General features: G+C 42.4%; 1 protein-coding gene across 1 annotated transcript in view; it reads right to left on the reverse strand.

Annotated features, from left to right (window-relative positions):
- Positions 1-26,930, reverse strand: part of inpp5a (inositol polyphosphate-5-phosphatase A) — a 150,300-nt gene that overhangs the window by 88,223 nt on the left and 35,147 nt on the right. The window contains exons 2-4 of the mRNA XM_080036224.1: positions 25,908-25,949; positions 16,513-16,613; positions 16,015-16,102 (exon numbers count right to left, since the gene is read on the reverse strand). Of these exons, the coding sequence (XP_079892350.1) occupies positions 16,015-16,102; positions 16,513-16,613; positions 25,908-25,949 (231 nt within the window). The remainder of the gene's footprint in view (positions 1-16,014; positions 16,103-16,512; positions 16,614-25,907; positions 25,950-26,930) is intronic.

Consider the following 26,930-nt stretch of genomic DNA (forward strand, 5'->3'; position numbering starts at 1 on the left):
TTAGTAAAATTCCTGCTGTAAAAAAAGGCCCATATACCTTCCCATTTATACTAATTAAGAACTACACTCCCCTATATTTTGGGATACCTTGGTTTAGACTTTCGATTATAAGCCATAGATTGATTTGCTTTTGGGCAAAAGTTGGTTGCACCTTTTCCCAAAGAGGTCAATCCAGCCACCAGAGAAGAGTTATATCAGCTGAAAGTGCTTCTCTAAATCAACAATTATTCATACATTTAATTAAGCTCATTCCACTGATTTATGCTCCTAAAGTCTCCAGGATACAGACTCACTAAGAGAGAAGATTGACTTCTCTGTGGCTCAGCATTCTGAGAATGCTTCACTTAGTTGGCCAAAGACTGCTTTGAAAAGTGTTTTCTTTTTTTTCAGAAATGTAATTAGGTGGTTAAAATTAAGAGCTTGAATCTAACTGAAAGAGCATAACATCCAATCTAATTAGAGGGCTGTTTAATGAGTTGGTAATTAGCTACAGCATGGTGCACACAGGGTGCCATTGTGGCTTGAACTTGTGCAGGGACCCTGCTGACTGGGGCACCCTTTGTGTTAGATTGGTTCCCATTTGGGAAGAATTATTCACTGAAATATGGTTATGCTTTGCTTATAAGACACCACTTGGTTATGTTGTGTAGTTTCTAATTAATTGTCCTTTTCCCTAAACTGTAAGAGTGCCTCTGTCATCAAGCTGCTGTCAAGACAACAAACATACAGCATAAAGCAAGGGCAACAAACCCAACTAACATTGGCTAGAGTGTATGAAGTCAATAAATCGGGGTTATATATTTGGTGGCTCAATCATAGGAGATGCGTTTTGGTGTGTGCATGAAACTGCGTAGAGACAATAGATCATAAGCTATTGCACGCTCCGCCCTCAAACAAACCCAGTAGTAAGTTTCATCAGCCAGACTCTGGAGGTCCCTCGGCAGCATGCTGCCTTTACGTTTGCCCAGCAACGCCCCTCATCTGCTGGAGCCTGTCTACCTCTGACCTCCACAACCTTACGGCAACTGCATTAATTTTCCTAACAAAAATCAATCGGCCGAGGAATGGGACAAGGAGGGAAGGCCCTCGTTATTACACTGGGCAGGACACACCCTCTGGCTGGGAGTGTACGGCTGTTTTTATAGGTAATAGTTTAATAGGGTGGCGGCTAGGGGACAAAGGGACTGCTCATTTCCCTTGACCCCAAAGATGAGTCATTCCAAATAAACGTACATGCCCCATTTAATATCATTACAAAATGAGGCTTTAAGATAATGTTGGGTTTATCTGATGTGAATGTGTTGGTAATTACAAGGGAGGAAGCATATGAGACTCATTTTTTGTTGAAAAGATGACATTGGAGTGTTTGTTCGTGAAGTCAAGGGCAAGAGAGGGCATATGACTGCAAATTCCATGTGGTTTTCTATGCCAGCTAGCCCCACCAGACTCACAAATATTACCCAGTATCAGATTAGGAAATTATGAGCCCTATAATTAACCGGCTGTTTCGGTCGAGAGCTTCGGCTTCCTACTTCCTAATGAAGAGCGAGTGAAAAATGATTTAATAAAGCACAACAAATGTGCTTTACGAGCTATTAATATGTAGTACATAACATAAACATGACAACGATATTGGCTACACATTTAGAGATCTGAATAAAGTGTCCATGGTGGGCCGAGTATAGAGTTATGACAGTAAAAGAGGAGAGGCAGCCGCTGCACGCAGAGCTTTTGCTTCCATTACTCTGACAGCAAGTGGGGGATCATCAGCCCAGGGAGGGAGATGGAGCGTCTGAGTGTGTGCGCGTTTGAGATGGCCTATGTGTTTAAAATGTGCTGCACAATACCTGCTAATTCTATTAAGTGCTCCTCTGGTGTGGCTGTGTGGTTATGGGTTGATGTAAATGGACGTCTGGTTGACTAAACAATGCAATAGCATTAGAATAAGGTGATTGGATGACAGAGTGGAGTAGAAGGCCCAAGCCCAGCCACCCTAGGCCTTGCCAAGTCCATTACGCGTATTGGAGACATCTTGATATCCGTCATGGGGAGTTGCCAGCAAAGAGAGAGAAGAGCTTGTTGTTTTGTTTAGCCTTCATCGTCAGGATGGCTTCCACCTCGCTGCATCCGAGCATAGGTAATGCAATCAAATGAGGACCTCGCAAACAATTCTCCCCCCTCTTTCAATCTGCTCCGGGACCTTTGAGCTGTTTTAGGGAACACAGCTAGTCAACTGGCTCAAGGACAAGCATAGACTCCAGTCCCGTTCTGACTTTGCCACCAAGCCATCCCCGTCTGACTTCATGATATGCACCCGTTTATCACATAGCTTTTCAGTTAGAGATTCTAAGATACCTCATGAATTTAAAAACTTGTTTTTGCAAGTGCCATGGTCATAATGGACAAGTTCAATGTTCAACATAAAAATGGATTACAGGTTTGCCTTGGCAGTTATTATCCCTTATGTATCTTTCTTGGTTAATGTTATCTGTCACATGCACTATTTGTGCACTGCATGGAACTGCTTTCCTGCATTTACATAATGTGCTGATAGGACATCACTGATCTACTGTCGACTGCACAGAAAGTTGACTTAAATTGAATGAAAAGGACATTTTTAAACTCAATGCAATAATTTGTCTTGTGATGCATCAATAAATTGAACATTACAAGAATGTACCTTTAACTACTCACGGTTTCTCCATTCACACAAAAAAAGGAAAATAATTAGCCGTCACAGCTGCAAACAGTGTCCCACAAAATGAAGCCTTATGTAATGGTAATGTAGCAAGTAAAGAGTCGAACAGTGGTTTCATGTCATGTCTGTCATGTCAGACACAGCACATGCATTGGAATACACACATTACTGTGTCTGCACACAGCCCTGGCTTTATTCTTATCTGGCCGCTCACTCTGAGAGCCAGTCATTAAAAGCCCTTGTGTGTGGAGTGTGATTGTTTGAGTGTGTTCATTGGAGACAGGTGTCAAGAGGTTGTTTCTACCGCTATAATTACTCCACAACACAGCTCTTACCAGGGTGGGCTGTGGGCTCTCTTCAAACTGGGGATAGAAATTGCTTGGATTTAATGTAACGATTTTCCCTCCTGATATTAACCATCTGTGCGTGACACCGGGCTCGAGCGAGGAGATCAATTCCCCGGGAAAGTGTCTTTTTCAGACAGGCCGGTGAGCCAGGATGAGAGGGACAATCACGGACAGGCACTTCCACCAATGGGGAGGGATGTTTGGATTAGACGTTGGTGGCTCGCTCTGGGTCTGCTCTCTCTCCATCCAAGCTACCCCCCCCTCCCTCCCATGCCAATCCCTCCTTCAGGATACCTGGTATGGGGGGGGCAAGGTGCTCCCAGAGGAGGGAGGGGATATATATATACACTTAGGCTGGAGAAAGGTCAGGCAGGCTTGAATGTGGCAGGCAAACAGGCAGTGGGGGTCTGGGGGGGCCCTGGGATGAATCACAGGAGAATTGGTGCATGGCAGTGAATGAATAACCCGCCATGGCTCCCCAAACCCCATTATTTCCCTCCTTCTCCAGCGGGGCCTGAAATTCATGTCTGCGCATGCTGCCAGTTCATTAGGGGGAGGATGTCATTCCTCTTCTGGCGGTGGCAGGACAGGCCAGGCGGGGCCCCAGGAGGACCCGGCCCTGTTTAATTCCACATCAACCGCTCTACTGAGGGCCTTAATCTCTGCTTGTGTGATCAATACTATATCAGTGTAAATTAAAATGACAATTTTAAAGTAATTAAGCCTGTTAATGCTCGATTCAAATGTCATTATTTGCACAGGCAGAAGCAGATGGCTGGATGTGTATTCTGTACGTGTTGGAGGGAGTTTTTTCTTTTTCTTTCTTTCTTTGAAGAGGATGGGGGTGGGGGGGGTGGGGGTAAATTACAAGCCATGTCCACAGTGACAGGTAAAACGCTTTAACTGGCACTGCCCGATGTTGCCGGCACAGCCACCAAAAGGAGGGCTTAACAAAAGCAGATTAACTCTCCACCCATGCCGGCCCAGGGACCTCTCCAATTTCAGAGGAGGATAACCCAATTGCCGAAATCTGATTTGTACAACCAAACCCAATTAGGGCCATATTAGATGAGAAGTGGCAGGGAGAGAACGCTTGCAGAGGGAGGCAGGAAAAATAGAATGGGGTGGGAGAGGGCGCGGGGGGGAAAAAGAAACGTTACACAATAAAAATGCACTTAACTATAGAATGAAGCCAAACAGTAATTGTGTGATTCGATTATTTTTGTCTCCCTCCTCACTCTGCTTTTGAAAGGCTATTTAGAGTCATTGTTAGAGTGAAATAAATGGGGCCCAACGTTAACCTCGTCCCTGTGTCTTTGGTGTGTGTGTGTGAGTGTGTGTTTGTGTGTCCCGTCTCATGCGAAGTGAGGTGATGTGTAAGTGAAAAGGAAATGAAATGATCACATTGTTGGTTGTTATTATGACAGGCTCACAACCCATAGCCGGCGACCCTGCACTCCTCTTAGACCAAACTCACCAATTACACCCAATCACGCTGGTTAGGGGCCACACAGGGGCCAGACAACCACACTTCCAAACTGCAACTGTTGCCTTGCCCACAAGGGACCTATAGCTTCGTTAAGAATCAGACATGCCGTTTCCACTTCTTTCATGTTCCTCAATGTTCTCTAACAGACACACCAATATCAAATAACAGTTAAATACACAGTGATTAGATGAGGTTTCCCTGGTGACAAGAAGTCCATTTCATGAAGCTCTGAGTCACTCTAATGGTGTGTTTTCCCCCAATGGAAAATGCCTATATCTCACAATTAGTTGCTAATAAGTCACGTGGTGACAAAACAAGATGATGTGTGGTGATTAAAAAGAATTCATTAGCGCAGCAGTACAGATTAGTCGTGGATGTGTCCATCAATGCAGAGCTCATTCAGCAAAGAAAGCCGACAGCTGTAAAGAGATGGAATAAGTGTGTGACATTGTTGTCTCTAATGTCGAACCATCTCAGTGACAGTTGGAGGAAATAGCCTGAAGGTGAAGTTATTTGTCAGCTCCACAGCAAATTTCCCACAGTGGTTAGATTGCTTGTTCATATGAATGATAAGAATTCTCTGCATGCCAAATATGATAGGCGCCATCTTGATCAGAATTTAGGATGTAGGTGTTGGTGTCGGTGAAACATTTGATCAACAATCGAAAGCAAATAGTGAACATTTTAAAGGTCATATATTATGCTCATGTTCAGGTGAAAAATTGTAATTAGTGTTTCTAATAGAAACTGTTTTCATGGTCTAGTGTCCATAAAACCCTTTATATTTGTCTCAGTGCCATTGTGGAATATCATCTTTTCAGACTCTCTGTCTGAAACGCTCCATTTTAGAGCCCGTCTCTTGGAAGCGAAGCCCCGCCTTCCAAAACCTGTCAGTGAGATTTAGGGGTATCTGGGGCTTTGCTTATCACAGGTGGAGGTTGTTCTAAGTTAGGTTGGTAATGGGGGGTGTGGATTCTCCCCTTATGATGTCATAAGGAGAGAAATCTGACTAGTTTTTGGAACAAAGGTTTTCAGAAAGGTGGAGGTGTAAAAACAAATGTTTTACTTTCAGAGACTGTAGGCACACCAGGGACGCATATCAATCTTGAAAAATTATGAAAAAGGGCATTTTGCACAACACTGTGCATTATGTTGTAAATCATTATATCTCTCAAATCTGAATGACTTTATCACAAAGTCTGCAACAGTACAGCACTGTCCTCAGTGGTGCAGCCCCATGAATTATTAAAGACATGCCAATAGTGAACAGATAGAAAGCATCCCTTCCCGAAAAACAAGGGCAACCTGTGGGTATTTAATTAGCAGGGGGGGTGCTCCTTTGCATTCGTGATCATGACGGCTAACGGACACCCAGGGGCTGCAGAAAATCTCGGCATTGTATTGGTTTGCATCCAAGCTGTCCGATCCATCACGCTGTCTGTCGACTGCCCGTTGACTGGTGTTTGTGGATCCAGCCCTTATTAATTATCAGCTCATTTGGCGGAGAGGGGGTGTCAAGGGTGGGGTGTGGGTGGTAGGCCCTCTTTCATCAATGTAAGCAATCTCTCCCAGAGAACTCTACTGAGGGTGATTAGGGTCAATTTGGCCTGGCACACTGGATGTCTCTTCCTGGAGAGGAGGAGTGGACGCCCCCTGGGATGGAGATGTGGGAGGTGAATGTGTAAGCTGAAGGTAGCTGATCCACATTGCTGTATGCTATTGGCAAGCATTGGTGATGGCTTGAGTGATTAGCTTTTAGCCCAGAGGGTTAAACACACTTGCCTAAGCAATAGAGAAAAACACTAACACAGTGTAATTGACAAATCGTCTTCGTAAAAACAGATTACTGCTGCCTGTTCAAATGTTGTCCACACTTGCTTAAATATTCAGATCTCCCAGCTCTTATAATATATATTACTCTGAAAGAAGGCTTCAAGCCATAGTGCTTAATGAGTATGCTTTTCTTAAGTGAAAGAACTGTATACTTACACCATTGGTCATTTATACCAATATAACACAATAATAAAGCACTATGGCATAATGTTGGTGTTAGTATGCACACACCGTTTGTATGTGTACATGAGGCATGTTGCTGTGCAGATTTTTTGCAAGTAAAGTGACTTGGCTGCGGTGGTTGAGGGTCTTTTTCCTCCTTGGGAAGTGGGACTGTGGGGGCTGTGAGGGCTCTCAATAGACAGAGGATTATGGAAATCAAAGCTGAGAGATTAGCTAATGGGGATATAATGGCCACTGACTGCCCGGGTCAGCTGGGCCATGCAAATGAAGCAGCTATAGCCGCTGGCGGAGAGAGAATCGATATGTAAGGATAAAGTGCCGGCCGGAGATATCCCCCCCATTTCAGTAATGCTACACAGACATAGGCCTACATGTGTATGCACGCGCAGGCATACATACACACAATAAAACACACACACACACACACACACAGAGTGAGGGCCTGAAGCCAGCAGACAGGAGTGAGCTTTCAGCGAGATGACCCAGCTCAAGTGGGGAAGCGGCGATATCTCCAGCTCCGGCCCTGCTCTCTCTCCCTGATGTCAACAGGCAGCATGTGATTCTCCCCGACGCCTGGCTCTCATCCCCACTGACACAGCACTGAGATGCAGATGCTGGTCCAGGCTCCACTCTCCACGCTCCATCAAATATCTATTCATCTCGCCTTGGCCCCCCAAAACAGAACAAACGTCCTTGTGGACAATCAATAGCGTAGCCAAGTATTACGACAGCGTTCGGATACACTGAGTAGTTTATTTTTCCTACAGACTCTGGACAATCTGACATCCGCCATTTAGGATGTGCGGAGGATATTAACCTCCTCTGGATGTATGAGGCAGAGTGGGTGTCGTAAAATGCAATTGACTGGGACACATGACGGCTTTCATCATCAAACTAAATGGAACGTCGCCTCTCTTATATATCAGAATACCAATTTTGAGTGTGTCAGAAAAAATTTCAATTTCAGGTGGGCTCCCCGCGCCTGGCCTCTCCCCTCTCATTTTCATTCCTGCCCCGCTCGGCGCAGGCCATTCATCAGGACCCCGGGCAGAGGACACCTCCCGCCTGCTCACAAATGCATGGAGCAGGCAATAAAATTAACCTTGTGGCAATTGTTTTCCCACCCGTTTGATGGCCCCCCGTGTCAGCTCATCTGTTAGGGTGGGAGGGGAATAAAAAAGTCAAGCTGGGATGTGCCAAAAATTATGACTCGGGGTGTGTGTGTGTGTGTGTGTGTGTGTGTGTGTGTGTGTGTGTGTGTGTGTGTGTGTGTGTGTGTGTGTGTGTGTGTGTGTGAGAATGGAGCCCAAGCTAATGTCAGATTATGGAGTCAGAGCTCGATCAATCAGCGTTAGAGAGTAGCTGAAAAGATGGTCGCTTGTTGATTTGTGTTTGGGAACAATAAAGAGCACAAGAGCCTGCAAGGTTGTGAATCTGCTATCACGGTAAAGGTTTATATTTCACGGCAATCGCATAAATTATGTTTTTCTCTTCTGTAAATGCAATTAATGCTAATCATTTAACTCTACATTCAACAGAAACATTGATATGTTTTAAGGTTAACAATGTCAAATAAACTTAAGCAAGCTTTAGCTTTAGTTTTTGAAATAATTTCTTACTTTTTAACAAGAGAATTCGCCCATCCAGCAATCTTGGATGCAAGTGCGTTGGATAAAAATTGCACTTGGAAAATTGCTTGACCTTCTCAAGCACAACCGAAACGTTGGTTATTTACATAAATGGTGATGCTGAGCAAGAGCAGAGGATCTCCTTTTTTCATCCGAAATAGTTTATTACATCACGCATCTTTTGGCTTTCATTGAAGGCAACTGCTTTGCGTGCTTCATTCTCTCTCAGTGGTAAAAGAGATGACATGTTTAAACAGTATAAATGGTATCGCCAAATCTCATTTAGATACATTTCTACCGCCACGCGGTATATACCGTCTTACCGCCCAACCCTACTTGTTATTATGAAGACTACTGAGTAGCAAGATGGTGTGATATGTTTACGGTTTGGGCCAGCCACCATCCCTGACCCATCCCCGGCCCTTTCACTGGGCGGGAGAGGGGACCAGACGGAGGAGGGAGGAGTGTAAGGGGGGGTTGGGATAAAAATCCTTCAGAGGGTGTTTATTTGCTCTCAACACCTCCTGAGCGATCAATATTTTTAATTTGGGGTCCGAGTTATTATTTTTCACATCAATGTGCCGGGGAGCAGAGTAAAGTGGCTCATATTTTAGCACTAAAAAGATCGATATGACAGGCTCACCTTCACTCTGCCCCCGCCGGTGGCTGGGGGGCCGCACATCATAATGGACGGTGGCGAGGTACACCCGGCCCGCCTCATGCTGGAATCACATCATTATCTGTGGCTGGAGACCCCACCGCACCCACCCACCCACAACGCACAAACACACACACACACACACACACACACACACACACACACACACACACACACACACAACAACACCTCCAACACAAACTGATTTACTCCCCTCTGCTAAATCCCATCCAAACACACACACCCTGGTAAACACTTTATCAGAGCGCTGTTTATGAGATGCTTGGCGTGTGTTGGTGGACACCTTAGTGTGTGTGTGTGTGTGTGTGTGTGTGTGTGTGTGTGGGCTCAGAGCGGCCCGTGCCCACTGCAGCGATGATTCAGGAAGGGGCAAAAGGCTCTGTCCCCCCCAGATTTGACTCCTTGTAATAAATGCATCAACTTCTCCACCTCTTTTACACAATCTATTAATTATATCTACATTTTCAGTTTAAATATTTTTCACACAGGGAATGCCCACTCTCTCCACATCATAACTCACGTCTGATGGCAGATTCATTGATTGTCGCTCAACCCTTGTCCTGAGTGTGTGTGTGTGTGTGTGTGTTTGTGTGTGTGTGTGTGTGTGTGTTTCAGTGTCCGTGCCTGCGTCAGTGTTTATTCAGCTTTGTCACTATATATACATTTGTGTGTGTGTTTATGTGTGTGTGCACTTATGTCTGCCCCCGAGAGTATGAGTGATGGCCGTAGAGAGTTATGGCCCGGCAATATTACCGTGCTGACATCTACTCCATTCAAGTGGCCTCAGCCGCTGCCGTACTTCTCACCATATTGAAATAAGAGGCTCTCTTAGATTTAGTTAGCAATATTTTAGCCTGCTTATGTGCCCGCTGCGGTCTTTTTAAACACGGAGCTGAGAGGAGGAGTGGGAGGGGGAGGGTGGCTGCTCCTGCTTGTTAACCTCGGTGTGTAAAACCAACAGACTGTACACAGAGACCTCTCCTCTATGACCCCACTTTCCCTGCAGAGTATATTATCTCTATATGCAACCCCCGTTTTGTTTCATCATAAAAAAGGTGGAACAGGGAGGTGATATAGAATGCAGTTTAAAAAATGGTGGGGGTGGGCGGGTAAATGCAAGTGACACGCATTTCTGGGCAATACCGTAAACACACAGGGCTCTGTCAGCACAGAGGGACACTAAGTGTTCATAAATTCCTGGCGGCGCAGAACGGGACTGATGATTGCATTACGGCACGCTGCCTGGAGGAGAATTAAGGACTCACCTCCAGAGGCAGAGTGAGGCTGAGCTGACAGGGCCGCTCTCTCTCTGTCTCTCTCTGCTGACCAGAGATCAGACAGCGGTGTGGTGGGCAGGAGAGGCAGAAACTAAAGGCATCCAGCTGATGCTGTCGAGCGGGGCCGTGTAGAAAGCCTAAGATTCACTATATAAGTCTTTAGGTGTGTGTGTGGGGGGGAGGGGGTTACTGGTAGACTCATCAACATGGGAATGGTGTGGGGGTCAAACCAGCAACTTGTCTCTATTAAAGGTTACCTATTATGCAAAAATGCATTGTTTTATGTTTTTCAACTTTAATATGGGTCCCTGGTGTGACAAGAGACTCACAAAGTATGAGGAAAAACAACCCTAAAACTTTTTCTGCAGCTCCATCTTTCTGAAAGCCTGTGTCTGATTTATCTCCCCTTATGAAGTCATTAACATTATAAGGAAATATGCCACGCCCCTTAATAACCCAACCTAGAACTCCATCCACTTGTGATAAGCACACACCCAGATAACCCTGAATCTAACTGGAAATAAGATTCAAACCAGCAGTTAAATTCAGGGCCAATCAGAGCAGACTGGGCTTTTGGAAGGCGGGGCTTAAAGAGACATGCTCTAAAACGGATCATTTTAGACAGAGCCTGCAAAGAGGAGATTCAGAAATGGCACTGTGAGAAATACAAAGGGCTTAATGGACCCTAGACCATGAAATCAGTTTCTAGTTAAAACATAAATTACAATATTTAATCTGAAAATTAGCAGATTTTGTGACCTTTAAAAGACTCTAAATACAAGGCAAGTCCATCTCAATGAAGTCTCCAGTTTTGCCTTTAGCATTGGTCTAACCTGAATGAGCCTGTTCTGAAAGTTTTATTTTTTTTACTTTAACTTTATATCCGTTTGTTTTTTCAGTGCCATCTGAGCCAGAAAGCTTAATCTAAATCTGGCATATGAAACAGTTTATCTACTTATCTGAAACATGCAACACAATTTTAAGACATTAAGTTGAACATTCTCATGAAATATTATTTTTGTATAATTAGTTCACCCAAATTAGAAAACCTAAAATCTCTAGTTTATGTGTCTAGAAAATAACTTCTGGATACACGTATCAAATAACTAAGAAAATAAGTTTTGTATACTTTCAAATACAATACATCTATACATATTCACAAAATCTTATAGCAGAAAGAAGAAAAAAATTTGATATGCTACAGAGCTTTTACCCCACTTCTCCGATCCAATCTCTTTCTGCATTGTCAATATTTACAAAATAGTAATTTGTTTTTTATTTGTTTTTCCATGTAAGAATTTAGTTTTGTGTTTCTGCTGGGTTTTTTTCTATGTGTGTTCATTTTTCTGATTGATTTTATTTTATTCCCGTATGTCTCGTTTGGTTACTTCCCCTCCCAAGCACTTCAAATTCAATTTGTATCAAACTGAATCACATCAAACATTTGGAATTTGGCCTGAGACGTCCACTGTATGTCATCCTGTCCTCCTCCAATTATCTGATCATCTGTGAGGAGCTCATTTACTGTAAATGTTTGTTAAAATCTTAATTTACTCCAAATAATGTCATATTACTGCCCATGCTCGCTGTGACTATGCTCAACTCCACTTGACTCATATTGTTCAGGACAAAGTCTCTTTACATTCTCCAACACTGTCTCTATGGGGGGAAAGCAGTTGCAAGTACAAACACACACATGCATGCATACACACACACACACACATACACACACACACACAAGCACAGGGTAAAAGGAGACAGCGGTGTCCTGTCAAGCTACTGAGCCTGATTTATCCTCTGTCGCTGATCTCATTGCTGTCCTGCAGCCCACAGACATGAGGGATGCCTTTAATTTCCCATTAAAATGCCCTGGAACAACTGAGGGCTGAGGGAGGCAGTGTGTGCTGCTGTGTGTGTCACGGTCTGTGGATAGTTTGATCAGACTTTGCGACAGTAGTTGTAGTAAATGTGAGTCCGTTGTACGCAGTTTTTGCTTGCAGGAGTTTCTTCACAGGAGTGTGTGTGTGTGTGTGAGGGAGAACAGGAACATTAGCGCACATCATTCCACAAGACATGGGCAGCAGCTCCAGGGCCGGGCCCACGATAAATATTAATGGCAAAGAACAAGTGGATTGGGAGTTGAGTTATCAGGGCGGGCCTTCCTAATTGACATTTTACCTGCTGTATACCTTAACGGGGGCTGTTAAACACCAGGCCCCGGGCTCGGCCGTAAGGGGAGGGGGGGAGGTGTCACTCAATCTCTTCCCTATCTGCTGCCTTACTCTGGGGGGAGAGGAGGAGGCTGCAGCGTGCCTTGGCGACTCATTCTTCAGATACAACATCAAGGTGCTACATGTGGCATTTCAACATCAGGGAATTATTACAGTTTAATTTAGAGACACTAAGATACAGTAAATAGAAAAGGCTACAGACTCCTATACAGCCTCTACATGTCCTACTTACCTACCAGATTAGGTAGCAGCAGGTTGTCTAATTTTAAAATACATTTACAAACAGGTTCATTTTTAGCACCACTGTTAAGTCTCAATGTGTTTATTTATTATATTTTGCTTTTACTGGCTCTAGAAGTTAAAACTTTCAAAACCTTAATGGGCATTTGTTTTATCCATTTCTACAGTATTTGAAATGATGCGACTCAAAGACACCAACGTTCATTTGCTCTATATATATATACTAAATATAATATATACTATATATACTAAAGTAATTTCTTCAAACTGTTAGGTATAAGACTAATGATCAAAATCACAATTTCCCAAATTGAGCCCAAATTAACATGATCAAATTGTAGTTTCCTTCGATCAAAATAAAAAAACTCAAAAGAGATACAAAGAAACAGACAAATAAAAAACAGCAACGATTCACATCTGAGAAAGCAGGAACCACAGAATTTTTTGGGAGAATTCCTGCTTACAAAATGAGCAGCCGATTTGGTTTGTATCGATCGTCTAATTGACGCATTATTTCAGCTCTGAATACAGTTGCTTTTATCAAAACTTCTAGCAGGTTCATTGCTGAATCACATTCGTCCCTTTCCCTGACACAGAGACACAGTTCAAACACACAGTCACACTGGGCAGGCATGTAAACCATCTCACTGGCCTTTATCATACATTCACCACATTACAACACTCATCCAAAACATTCACTTTGTGTACTTCAAACAGAACTACACACACACACACACACACACACACACACACACAACGGCATAGAAAAACATAACAAAACACACACAAAGCAGAAGCTCTGGACCCAGAAAAAGTGTTCCCACTTATATTATCTGAAAATTGACAGGCGGGGCAGACAACAAACAATTATCCCCGGAGCATGGGGGGGGGAGCGAAACAAAATCGAAGGTTGAGAAAACAAATACGAGTGATGTCATCAAAGCTAAATGGCAAGCCCTGTGTGAGTACGACTGGAGAGTCTATTCATATTTACTGTTGCCGGGATTTCAATATCAACATCATAGAAAGCACATCAGATGTTTCCCTTTCCACTGACTGCTTCACAAAGGAGACGCCCCAAATCTGCCATCTCTATTTGCCGAAAATGAAAATATAACAAAAAGGTTAATCCATAGACAAACACCATTGAGTAAACAGCTTCATAATGCCGGGGATATTAGCGGCGCTTATGTGAAATGGCAGATAATTATATTTTTCTAAAGGCCAATGTTTGTAATATTTATTTGAAAAGAGCAAATGTGATTCGGTGGGCGCCCGTGATTTATGAGTGTTTGGTGGAGGTGCAGCGTAGCGTGGTGATAACGGAGAAAACATGGAGGAGATATCAAGACATGCACACACAACTCAGACAGACTGGGACCATGAGTCCATATCAGGAGCTATCTGGATATGTTATTCTGTGGTGCTTTTGAACAACACATAATGGCCTGGGAATGCAGAGATGATCACCTGACATTCCTGTAGTCTGTTCATTAAGCGTCGGACATGATCTCTATACTTTAAAACCCACAGGCTGCTGCTTCTACAGAGCACAGGGCTCAAGTCCCCTGCTACCGCTGATAGCTTTGAGTATCTGGCTCCACCAAGAGGCCGTATAAAGAACTTCTACTCGGCTCAATGAAAAGAGGCATTCGTTATGATTAAAAGGTGCTGTGATACGCATAATTCCATACATAGCCGAATTATACTCATACATATTAGTGTTATTTATTGATGTGACAATTACAAATTATTTAAGATATGAATATCATATTATATCAATATGTTTATTCCATAAGGACAACACATTATCCTCACTATTGGACAGCAAACCGTTATAATACTAGACAAATTCAACTTTTTACAGGACAACAATATTTGACTTGTCGCTCTATTATTGCAGTCAAAGTGTATTTTAACCTGTTTGTGCATTGCTTGACAATAAACATGATTGTGGTTTCTGCGCATTATGTTCTTTATGATTGTCCATAATATATGATACTTTTCTGGAAAGTGGGGCAGTTAATTGCGTACATTTTGGACATAACATTCGACTAATCATTCACCTCTCTTCTCTCAAAGCAAGTGGAAAAACCACCCTCCATGAGAGTCTTTATATACATTTTACACTATGGTGAAAATTATCTTTATGCAGCAGCTTCAAAAGCTGAAAGGAGAGGAATACTGTGAAAAATGGGATTGCCACAAACACAAATACTCTTAATAGCCATTTCTGTATGTCAAAATGTACCTGTATACATTGTGTACTGTGCTTGTGTCTATTCCATTTTCACATTTGATTTTACTTTAAGGTTTGAGCCCTCAAAACGTACATTTGTTCATGAAAGGTAACTATAAGACAATGCTAGGGAATCCACAATGTGCCAATACATCCTGATCCTCTCTGAAGAGTTTAAACCAGAGCCCTGACAAAAGAAAATAAAAGATTCCCTAATATCTACTGTCATCTGGTGGCCATGTGCCGTTCCTGCATATGGAAGGAAAAGTGGAAGGCAGTAGCACAGCATATAGCTATATGGATATATTTAAGTGGGGTTTCAGTCGTGAGTTCATTTATGTTTACTAAAATCAATGCCTCCCTACGCACAATACATTGAGCTGACCCTGTATTCAGTGACACTTGTATTCAGTGACAAATGATGCATTCTTCAATTGGAACTCATTGAACACACATTCAGAACCAAACACCACCGTTGCCGTTATGAGACTACGTGATCGTCACTCACAATAACACATTTAGTATCTTTAGCATCACACCTAGCATGCATGCACGCACAGAGTGGGTGACACTCGTGAGTTTATCTTCCATTTACAGCAAATGGATGTTGCATTGTCAACCACAATGCTAAAGTCCCACCACAGTGTCTTCAATTAAGAGCTGGGATCACCAAATGACGAGTGTAATGACATGTGCAAACTTGACACCTTCTGAGACATTTCCTTCTTAGTGATATCAGAATTCAAAGAAATGAGAGGCTCTCGAGATAGAAACATTCTGTTTGGAATTAAGGTGAAATGATGAATGAAACTGGTACTGTTACTATAAACCTCCCTGACTCTGTTGGCAGTATTCAAAGTACAGCTGCTAATGACACTACGTCTGTGGGATTTGTGTGGGATTTGAGAATGATGGCTAATGCAGAGAGAATAAGGATAACCCATCTGAAGTTATTTGAAGTTTATTTAACATGGCTGATCAGTTCGGAATAAAATGGGGTTTTTTGAAACACTCAAAGAACCAGATTTGCAATTCGGAATATATATAATTGAATTAGATCACTGTTGAGCCTGAGATTCATCCTTAATTCAACATATGTAAGCATAGAGGACTTCCTAAAAGTGTGTGTGTGTGTACTCTCCATCAAGGTAACAAGGTAACAGCACTTACAGTGAAATGCTCCTGGGATTTGAAGTTCTCATCGAGGTAGACGCGGGCCCTGCTGTACTCCTTCATGGCATCACTGGACAGCAGTTCTCTGATGGACAAAACACACACACACACACACACACACACACAGATATATAAGGAAATGCCAATCAAATCCAAACCATCTAGATTTCCCTCAACTTCAGCAACATTTAAAAGTAATTAGACAGTAATATATATATTTAGTAAGGGTATTTATTTAATCAAGTTGATATTCATCCAGATCTAACGGTAACACTAGAAGGCATATCTTCAACAAAAACAAGATATTTTGCTGTGCTGACGTACAGATGGGATGCGACCAGTGGGGGGAGTAGTCCATTCAGTTTAAAGCCTAGAGACTACATGTTCCACAAGTCCATGGAGTGGGTGTGTTTCCGTATCACAGAAGCCGCTCAGCTATTGGCAGCGTGACCAAAACGCTTAGGCAAATGACAACATCATTAGCGGCATACTCACTTGACAAAACTATCCACGTGTGACATGGACTCCTCGTAATTCTTCCCGCCCACCTCTTGACAGTGCACTGCCAAGAAGTGAGGCTTGTGTGTCTGTACAGTCTGTGAAGGCAAGGGAGAAGAAAGAACAGCGGTCAGACAGGAGGCAAAGGGACAAACAGTTCCAGCGCACTTTGTTTTTCCAGTTTAAGTCACCAGAACAGCTGTAACAACACCACAGTAAGCACATTTGCTCCTAATTGACGAACCTTAAGTTGACTTATTTAATCGAGCGCAAAACCCTTTATGAGCAAGGCGCCTCGTCCCTACATTTCTTCCTAACTCGGCTTTGTGACATGCTACTATATTTACACAAGACAAAGTGCCACGCTAATGTAGCCAGAGGGCACTTAGTGAGCATGTTCCACAAGCACAACATCAGCCTCTCTTCATCTGCCATCAGGGATGTTCCCTAGAACAGTATGTATGTACTGTACAGCAAGGGTGTGACAGATACTGACACGTCCGACAAACACACACACTATACCAGTAACAGCGCCACTGCTGCAGGAATATGTCAGGAACGCTTATTAGAATGTAGTTTTGTTACAATACCAAAATGTTTGTTTCGATACTGGTACCAATTGGGAACTTTGATGCTTTTCGCCACATTTCACTACTAAAATGTATTAGAAAAAATGTGGTGATACATTTTTCATACTTTCAGAAGCCTTAAGTTTTAGTTTGAGATATCATAACCTAAAAAAATATGTTGATTTGACTGATTAGATATAGCCTAAGGAAAAGGTTATGTCATATTATATGCTAATATTTAACAAAAGGAAAATAGGAGTCCCAATGTTTTCTTTATAAAGTACAAATATAGATCTGGTTCATCAATTGTACTTATAATGAGATCAGCCCCCGGGTGCATGACATTATTATGAAGTGTTCTTTATTCTGTAAGAAACCCAACATTTTGAAACAATGTTGAGCTCCAATAGCAAGGCATGCACATAAATGTTTTTTTTCTCCAAAATGCAGAATAGTAATTTTTTTTAAATAAGTGAGTACTGTGGTTCTTTTACTGTGCAAAGATATCGTAAAATAGAATGTGGGAAACACTCAAGCAAACATGGGCTTTCATGGACAAAAAAAAGCAAGAGTGGTGAAATGGGAATAAACTTGAATGCTTCAAATCGTTGGCTACATGCTGCATTTAGAGTGAAAGTGAAAACGCACACTTCCTGTGAGTTCTCCCATCCAGAGTCACATGACCTCGTGTTGCTTTCCTTTAACATTCCCTCTTACATAGAGCGAGGTGTTTGTGAGCACCCTGTCAGAGGTGTTCAAAATGGCTGACCTCAAATGGAAAATCAATACCACAGAGTGATTTAGAGCACTCACAAGCACTCACAGGGTCGGGCCTATGGACGCTAGGCAGAGGACATTCATCAATGTCACTGGGTATTCGCGGGGGGGGGGGGGGGGTGTTGGAGGAGCAAATGGTCGAGCGGCAGCCCTGCTACTTCACCAGCACCCCACCTCAGCATTGCATTATGCTCACTACAGGCCCAATCAAATAAAAGTAATGTATGGCAATAACACTATGGATTTTCCATCAACCTATGGCTTGTCACTTAGCCCGATGACCCAAGAGCGGGGACCTACAGCGGCTCAAACTTGGAAAGATTAGTGGACCTATCAACTCATGATGGAAAAGGTCACACTCTCAAGGAGCTTGCAACTAATGTCGGGCTCCAATGTGACGTGTGTGTGTGTGTGTGTGTGTGTGTGTGTGTGTGTGTGTGTGTGTGTGTGCGTGCGTGCGTGCGTGCGTGCGTGTGTGCACTTTACACGTACACACTTGTGTTAACTGGCTGCATTCTATTTATCTTTCCAGCCTGCAAAATCCATGCCTACGTTGGCAAACAGTTTCCAGGTGGTAATTTCATTACCAGAATGACCAACCCTATCAGCCCAAAACCAAACAGCCCCAGCCAGTGACCTTACCTCACTTTGGCAAAGAGCAAACCTGAGAGCAATTTCCAATTAAAGCCACCGCTGTTAACAAGAAATTCTGTTGACATTTGAGTTGAGCGGTGGCCGACATATTGACATGCCAAATATTGTATCAATAAAACATGATTTTACGGTGGGCAACAAACAGCAGTGGCTTCTCTAACCAGCCCTCAGACAGTGACAGGTGCTGTGAGAGAAGCCTGTGTGGACGTGCTGACGCTGCCATACGGGACCATTTCTCAACCCGACGACCATGTCAGACGCTGATGTGTTTGATATGGAGGCATGTAATCATCTCTCTTTCTCCTCTCTACATATTACTATAACCCCATGCCTGACAGCATTTGAATTCAGAGGAGGTTGTCTCAATTACACATTCGTCAAAGCCGAGCGTTTGAGCATGCTGGAGGCAGAGGAGGCCTGTTAGACCATGTACCACTGGCATCTAATCAAAGTCAATATGTCTTCCCCATTCACTGTCCATTCATTACTTAGTGATGAAAAAATGCTCCTGGTTTTGCATTATCATGGCGTATTATTCTTTCGAAGGACCATGTCACATGTCACGTGACACATGTATAAAAATTCAACATAATAAACCCTGATCAACACTTTGACTCTGACTTAAGAAAAAAAATTCAAGTGCGGAAAACGTGCACACACTTAAAACATTTGAACCTGTAGCGATGAAAGAGGTAGAAGTGTAAATGTAAGCAATGGAGGAAGTTGAAGTGCTTACTGAAGTGTAACCACTGAGTGAAGTGTCAGATGAAGTTTCAGTTTAAAGAAGCCCAAACGTCAAGACCAAACATAAGTGATAAATCAACCTATAAAGTGTCCTGGAGGAAATGAGTGCCTGATTAAGATCAATGAACTAAATCGAACAAGATATCATATCAGTGGAGGTGTCCGCTAAAGCCTGAACACTGAAAGCAGTAGCAAAGTAGTAAAGTGTGTCTAAACCGTGATAGTTATTGGACTAAGGGTGTGTTGTTCACACTAGCTTTGTTTAGTGCGGTTGAAAGGAACCCTTGAAACTGACAGCATTTCCGTGCATGTGACTTTTGTTTACAATTCATAATCCTAATGAGTTTTGCCTTCGTGAATGCAATATCTAAAAAACTAAACACTGTATACGCTCTCAGCTGTAGCGCACCAAAGAAGCGGACTATTATATAGGTGTGAACACGACCTTAGAAAAGCTAAGTACGATTTGTTTTTCTTTAATTCAAAAAGGGTGTGACCATTATTTAAAAGGAGGTCAAATATCAGTTGAAGAGAAACAGACAAATGCATCTGAACTGTCAGTTTAGGGGTTAGAGAGATTAATCCATTTCAAATGTCTGTGTACATACAAGTGATAAAAGAAGTTTCAGTTGAATTGGAAGCGATGCCGACAATTTAAAATGAATGAATGCGGTGAAGACATTAAGTCATTTAGCCATTCCGGATTCACGCCTAAGAATTATAAGATGGTGTGGGTTTTATTACAGATTTTTTTTTTCCATCTTCATAAACGAGGTCACCAGATATCATCTACTAGACACAGAGGGCCTTTGATGAGCACTAATCGGGACAGCCTGAGTCTTATTTCATGGTTCCTATTTAGAGATGAAAAATAATCACAGGGATATGACAAGTTTGTGAGCTGACGTACAACAAGGATTCTTTGGATTCTTCAACTGTATGTGAATTCACTCATAAGAAAATGCACCTGTTGGAGGACGGAAAATGTAGTACTACAGAATAAATAAATATGTTTTTAACTCATCACTTGATATTGCGGAAACACTCAAGGCAGTGGCGGATTATGACATATTTAGTAATAGCTTCAAGGCCAACATAGCTTCTTTAAAGTCTCCGAACGGGAGGGGTTAGCAAAGGGAGCGTTGCAATCTACAACTTTCACCACCAGGTGACGCCAAGATAGATGTTATTTCGCACTACACCTTTAAGACATATCATTAAATCAAAAGGCTTGATATCCAATACATCTACCCTCAGGCCCAGGGTTATATTGGGACACATCAAATCAGTGAGCTGACCTCCAACACCGTGCCTCACTGCAATTTACAGATCAAAACGACTGGATGTGGGGACCTGACACTAGCGCCGGGCCTGTGACGACCCCGGAGGACTTTCCAAAGCAAATTGGCTGTGGGATTCAATTCAGTGTGGTGTCATGCAAAGCACTGTTTACACTACCGCAGCAGCAACGCCGGAATCCCATTTGACCCCATCTACTACACACACATGCGGAGCAGGCAAATGAGCCTGCTTTGCGTACATGCAAAAGACTGGGATATCCCGAGACAGAGCGAGAGCCCTGATTACAGGATTTGATTAGACTCGCGAACATGAGAAGCAGAGACTTAGGAGGAAAAAGCCTTAGTTGTTGCACTTATCACAGGCATTCCAAATAATAGTAGCTAGTTAAAGAACACATATTATAAACAAATAAAAATGCAATATTAATATGGGTTCCTTGTGTGACTACAGATTCCAAAAGCATGAGAATAAACATCTGTCTATCTTTATCTCCACTTATCTGAAAACCTGTGTCCAAATCCCAGGTCAAAGGTTCCCCCTTGTGATGTCATAAAGCAGCCATGCATCCCCAAACGGACACTTAGATTCAGGCTCTCAAACAGAGTGTTTCAGACAAAGGCTGAAAAAAGGACATTCAGCAATGGCACTGTGATAAAAATAAAGTTTTTTTTGGACTCCACACCTAGTAGAAACCTTTATTAAAATATTGAACTCACAGCTTGTTGTTGGTAGCTAACATTTGAATTTATTTTTTCCCTTTTTATGGTGGGAGAAGTCAGAAAGTAACCGTCTCTTTAAATGTATGTCAGCCTGATGGATGTTCATGTGCCTTCCTGTAATTCACCACCTCTGATATTCATCGCACACAATAAGAAGAAGCCAAATGAGTAATAGCACTAACATTGTTTCATTTTGTGTTATCAGCCTTTGCATGTATGACTAAGTTCAGACTGCCGGGTGTCATGGTTTCTTTTTCACCCCTAGAAACCTTATACCCAAAGATAGATTCCTGTCAGAGATTGTACTGTTACACCTGCACTGCAGCTCTGTGGAAGAGAGATGTGCAATTGCAGACTGATTTTGGTGCAGTACAGTATTATTCTCTCACCTGCCTGGATAAGTTAACACTGCAGGGTTTGAGTAAAACACCTCCACAACATTAGGCTGTTTGTGATGAGAAGTGAGAGGAGAGAGAGGGAGCCTCGCAACAGATCTGGTGTCAACAACATGTGGAAGAACTGTGACCAAGGTGCGTCACAAGATAAATCATTTTATTTCCTCAAGGAATTCCCTCGAGCTGCAGCCTTGATCTGCCGTCATGTTCACTGTGATGAACAGCTGAGGGAAACGAGATAACAGATGGCATAGAAACACATTTAACAAGATATGTAGAACGAGTACAGGTACCAACAGACATCCTCGTACAATGCCTTGTATCGTAATCACGCCTCTATTAGAGCAAGTTTAACAGCTTTTATTGTTCTGTAAGCCACACAGTTGACAGAGTGTGGAATGCCTTTGAGCAACGTGACATTTTTTTTCTGGCCGTTACAGTGTGAACTGCCAATCACCGTCTCAAGTCTTCTTGAACGGTTTCCTGGTGACAAGATCCCTCCCTATATGATCAAAGTGAAGGCGCTGATTCAATCTTGTGGGTGTGAGAGTTACGTTTTCCTGTGTGAAAAAGGCAATTTGGATTCTTGCCAAGCCAAGTTCGAAGCAGAAGTCATGACACTTAGACTGTATCAAACACACTACGTGCTTTTCATTTTTCTCACATCCACCGAGGTTCTTTCCGTTTAAAGCTTGACACAGATGAGCAGATAGCAGGCGAGGGTCGGCTCAGCAGACACAGGGAGACTACTGTGCAATGCAGACGGGTCAAGATGAGCTAGCGTGGCTGATTGGAGTCACTGCTGATTGGGAGTTCAGAGTCTGATGCTTCTTTCCATGACGTCAGCCGGCAGTGGTGCGGAGCTGGCATGAGCCTACAGGCCTGGTTCACACACACAGGGGCACACACCTCTCTCTCTCTCTCTCTAAGTCTCTCTCTCTCTCTCTCTGTCTCTCTCTCCCCCTGTGTGCTTTTCTTTCCCTCTTTTCTCACTACGTACACACATGCCTTCCTCTTCAATGTGCAAGCCCGCTGCACAATGCAAACAGAATTCCTCAACAGACTCAACCAGGACATGCTTCTTCACACGCACGCACATGATATCCAATATAACTAAACATACAGGTTGGAATTACCTGGCAGCCCACATGTTTTGGCAGGGCAGGGACAAACAATTAGGTGAGCCAAGTCGAAAAAGACGTGCAGAGGCCATGCAGCCAGGGAGATGTTAGTTTAAATGTATTTTTCTAACTTCTTTAACGAGCTGTACGCTCTCAAATGAAGTGAATCTCTTGGCATGGTGAGGACCTTTTGACAGATTCAGATTAGTTTGCTGTGAGAGCAATCTGAACAAAGCCTAAAACTGGGAATTAGGAATGTCCCAATTCCAAACCAGTTTTAAAGATGAGTAAGATTGGGCGATAATAATAGATTAAGCCCAAAGCTATTGTAATTAATCCTGGGTCCTGTCAACTGTGACCTTTTACGATCAGCTGGGAAGCATGAACAGACCATTAGCTACAACTTACAAGTAGTTTGTGTAATGATATCAACGCTGACTGAAGCTGTTAAACAAATACTGTATGTCTAAAACTGCTTTTATATTACTTTGACAAATGGAAAATGATGCACAATGGCTGTGGTGTCATCATTGTTTCTTTACACAAAAGTGAAACTAAACCTTCTATTTTCTTAAAAGGAAGAACATATGTACCAGTAGATGCATAGTTCAGCCATAACGGAATGAAAAGAAATATTGAAGTGGGGCTTAGCCTCAGTAGAATACACAACATCAGGACATACTTCCATGGAAGGCAGGATTCGTTTGTTTGTTAATCCTATTGTACACAAAACACCTACAGCTACTTAAACTCTTTACTTAGTGAAAGTAAGTAGACTCCATGAGGCCCGCCACAATATGTTTCAGCTCCACTTAACATATAGAGCACATATAGAGGGCTCAATGGAAAATTGTATATTGGTCTGAAATTGACCAGCAATCCTTATCGATTCAGCAGCCATATCCTGTTTATTACTCCTTCCTGCCACACAATGATCAGCATGATACGTTCTAAGTTTATAGTTGAAAATCAATGACTCCCACATGATGAGGCAATCTCTTACGGGAATACAAATCTCAAATGCTGTATATCTGTGTCATGTACTTTACCAACACGTTTTGTTGCAAATGTTAAACATGATAAGTTGAGCTATGGAGCATTCTGAGGATTATCTATTGAGGCTAGAAGAAGTTTTCCTTTTTTTTGTCCTTGGGACAATATTTAGACTTGTGAAAGACAGCATTCTTGTGTACGCTGGAGGCAAAACAGAGTGACGCTCCTCTGGCTGCCTGCCTGTGTGTTCAGGGAGAATCTGGAATCATTTCTGTCACTACCAGCGGACTAGCGTTCTGGGAATAGTAAATAAGATTGTGTGTGTTTCTCAACAGTGTTTGAGATGTTGTGTATTTACATGGTTTTACGTCTGAACTAACCACTTTTTCCCAGCTACTGAACATCCACAGTCCACACAGAAATGGCGACAGTGGACAAATCGGCTTATTTCTAGCGCCTTTGTGGGAGGACGAGCAGACAGAAAAAAGAAAGGGAGCTTTTACTATATAAATATATGTTTTTGTGGGCAACATGCACAAATGCAGGCACTGATAGCCAGTAGGAACACTAAAAAACATGGACAGCCTTCGTGCCACATAAGGGAAGGCTTAGAGTTTGCCTGCGTTCGTACACATATTGATCATATTTTTTCACTTCTCTGCTTTCAAGAGCTCCAACATTTATTTTTAGGAACTCTTGAGACAAAAAGTATGTTTGACGTCTGCCCACACAAACACATTTCCTCAAAAATCCCAGATTATGAATGAAGTTTAGAGAAGCAAACTTTCACTTTCATTTGGAAAAGAGCTGCAAGTCAAACCCTATTCCTAACGACAAGAAAATCACTCTGAGCCTCAAGTGTTCAGTTCTAGTTATTTAGCCCTAAATGACTGGCCGTGTCTGTACCATGTTTGTTAGTGCCTTGTCTCGTAGTAAGCCTGAGATATTGGTGCTACATCATCAGGCTACAGACATTCATGGCTCTAATGCCCCTTGGTTGGCACTGGCACGCTCCTATCACTGACACACAAATCAATAGTGGCCTATTCAGCCTGACAACAGTGTTGAGTAACGCTCAGGAGAATTGCTCAATTCAGGCCGTCCTCCTTTCCGATGAATTTTGAGATAGAGCTTATTTTAGTTATGCTCTTATTCTTCAGATTCATAGAGTGCCAAAAATGACAGACTACTGTTACTGAAGTTACGCAACTCAATACTATGAAATTTACAAAACAAAGAAGATATTAAATCAAATTTCTTAGCAAAAGATGATGTTACATTTCTGATCCAATTGCACAATGCATTTTTTACAGATTTGTTTGTGTAGAAAAACGTTAGTAATCGTAGAAAAACTATCTGTCTCCCTCCCTCCCTACCTCCCTCCCTCTCTCTCTCTGCTCTCCGTCTGTCACTCTCAGACAACGCTACAGAGTGTGTAGCTGCCTCACTTCCCTTAGCCCAGTGGAAAGAGTTGTGGTTAGTCAGGGGTTCCTATGTAGATGAAAAGGTCAGATATGAAACATGACTGAGCTCAAGCTTTTTGCCTTCTGAATAAACAAGGCATTAGAGAGGAGGGTAAAATGAGGTGAACGCAATCACATCGGCTTAACTCAACATCAGTCTGCAAGAATTGTTTTTTATAAGAAAGACTCACAAACAGGATCAGTTTATTATTAAACAATAGAAATACATGAAAACTTTAAACAGGTGCATTTAAATTTCCTCTTTGGCGAAAAAGGTGGATTTAGAAAGGACGTTTTTTTTTTTTATTGGCTTAACCTACAAAGCTTCAACTGAAAAAGAAAATCATGTGAGCAGCAAGCCTCAGGGTTTTGTGCTCACAGTCTCATGACAACACCTGAAGTTATAGAAACCCATACATGGCCTGGTGGGTCACTAACACATCCACCACTAGATTTGCAACAGTAGTAGTTCAGGGGATGAATAAAGAAGGAAAGGATGACGTGAGAAATAAGCACAATAGAATGTCAAAAACCAACTCGCGGTCACAAAGTTTGGATTTTACTATAGTCTCTGAAATGTGTTTGAAGTGAGACATCTCTTTCTTTTTCCCCTTGGACTGACATGAATGTGAATGCTGGTTATTGCTTCGCTTACCTGGTAAAACTCCCTCAGCCATGTTTTCTGTAGATTGTCAGGCTAGAAAGAGAGAAGAGAGAAAAAAAAGATGGGAAGTTAGTGACATTATTTAGAGTTTTTCCCTGACATGTTCTGACAAAATCCGATCCAGTGTGATTCAAAAGGTTGTTTTAACTTGTTTCAAATGCAACATCGATTCGATCACATATTTTTGCTCTAGGAAACGATACCAACCAACAGACGTCTGGATACTGTTTTGTAAGACCCAACTCTGATGTTTGACATCTAAAAAGGACACATTTTCTCATACAAAAACTTGTGAGATTGGATGGGGTCATTGTCATCCTGGAAGAGAGCATTCCCATCACGATAGACATGCTACATGATAGGGTAAAAGTGATCTCAATAACAACAAATTTGTATTGATGAGCTTTGATTGTCCACCCTCTAAGCAGACAAGTTGAATCGAACCATGGCAGTAAAATGCTAACCACAGCATTACAGAGCCAAGCATTAAGGCCTATAGAGTTCTATCTAGCTGGACGCCACACATGCTCTCCCCCATTTGTGGAGGATATGGTGAAAGATGACTCATCTGACCACATCACTTTTCACAATGGTTTCTGCACCCCACTGAACTCTCGCATGTGCATTCATATTTGTAAGGATGCGTTAATGCACTGCGGGTCCTACTTTAACTTCTCTCTCAATTTAATTGTTAACTAAATGGAATAGTCAGTCAACTGAGGAAAAGCTGCTCTTTTGTTTTTCCTTACTTCAACACAAATGCACGAGTAGCACAGTCGACAAATTGAGTACAGTCAACCATCATTTCCCACCCAATTTAATGGAGTCTTTCCCATAGATCTAAATGCAGATGTCCCTCTAGCCACTGCTCCTATTGAAACAACTAGGCAGTGAGTCTTTATGAGTGACGCTCCTGCTATCAGTGTCCCAACAATAAACAGTCCCTTTCAAATGTCTCTTTCACGTTTATTGATCAGGGTTTATTCACTCATTTATTCACTTTTCTACTTTAAC

Source organism: Ammodytes marinus (assembly GCF_949987685.1).
Source record: "Ammodytes marinus genome assembly, chromosome: 11".
Classification (NCBI taxonomy): Eukaryota; Metazoa; Chordata; class Actinopteri; order Uranoscopiformes; family Ammodytidae; genus Ammodytes; species Ammodytes marinus.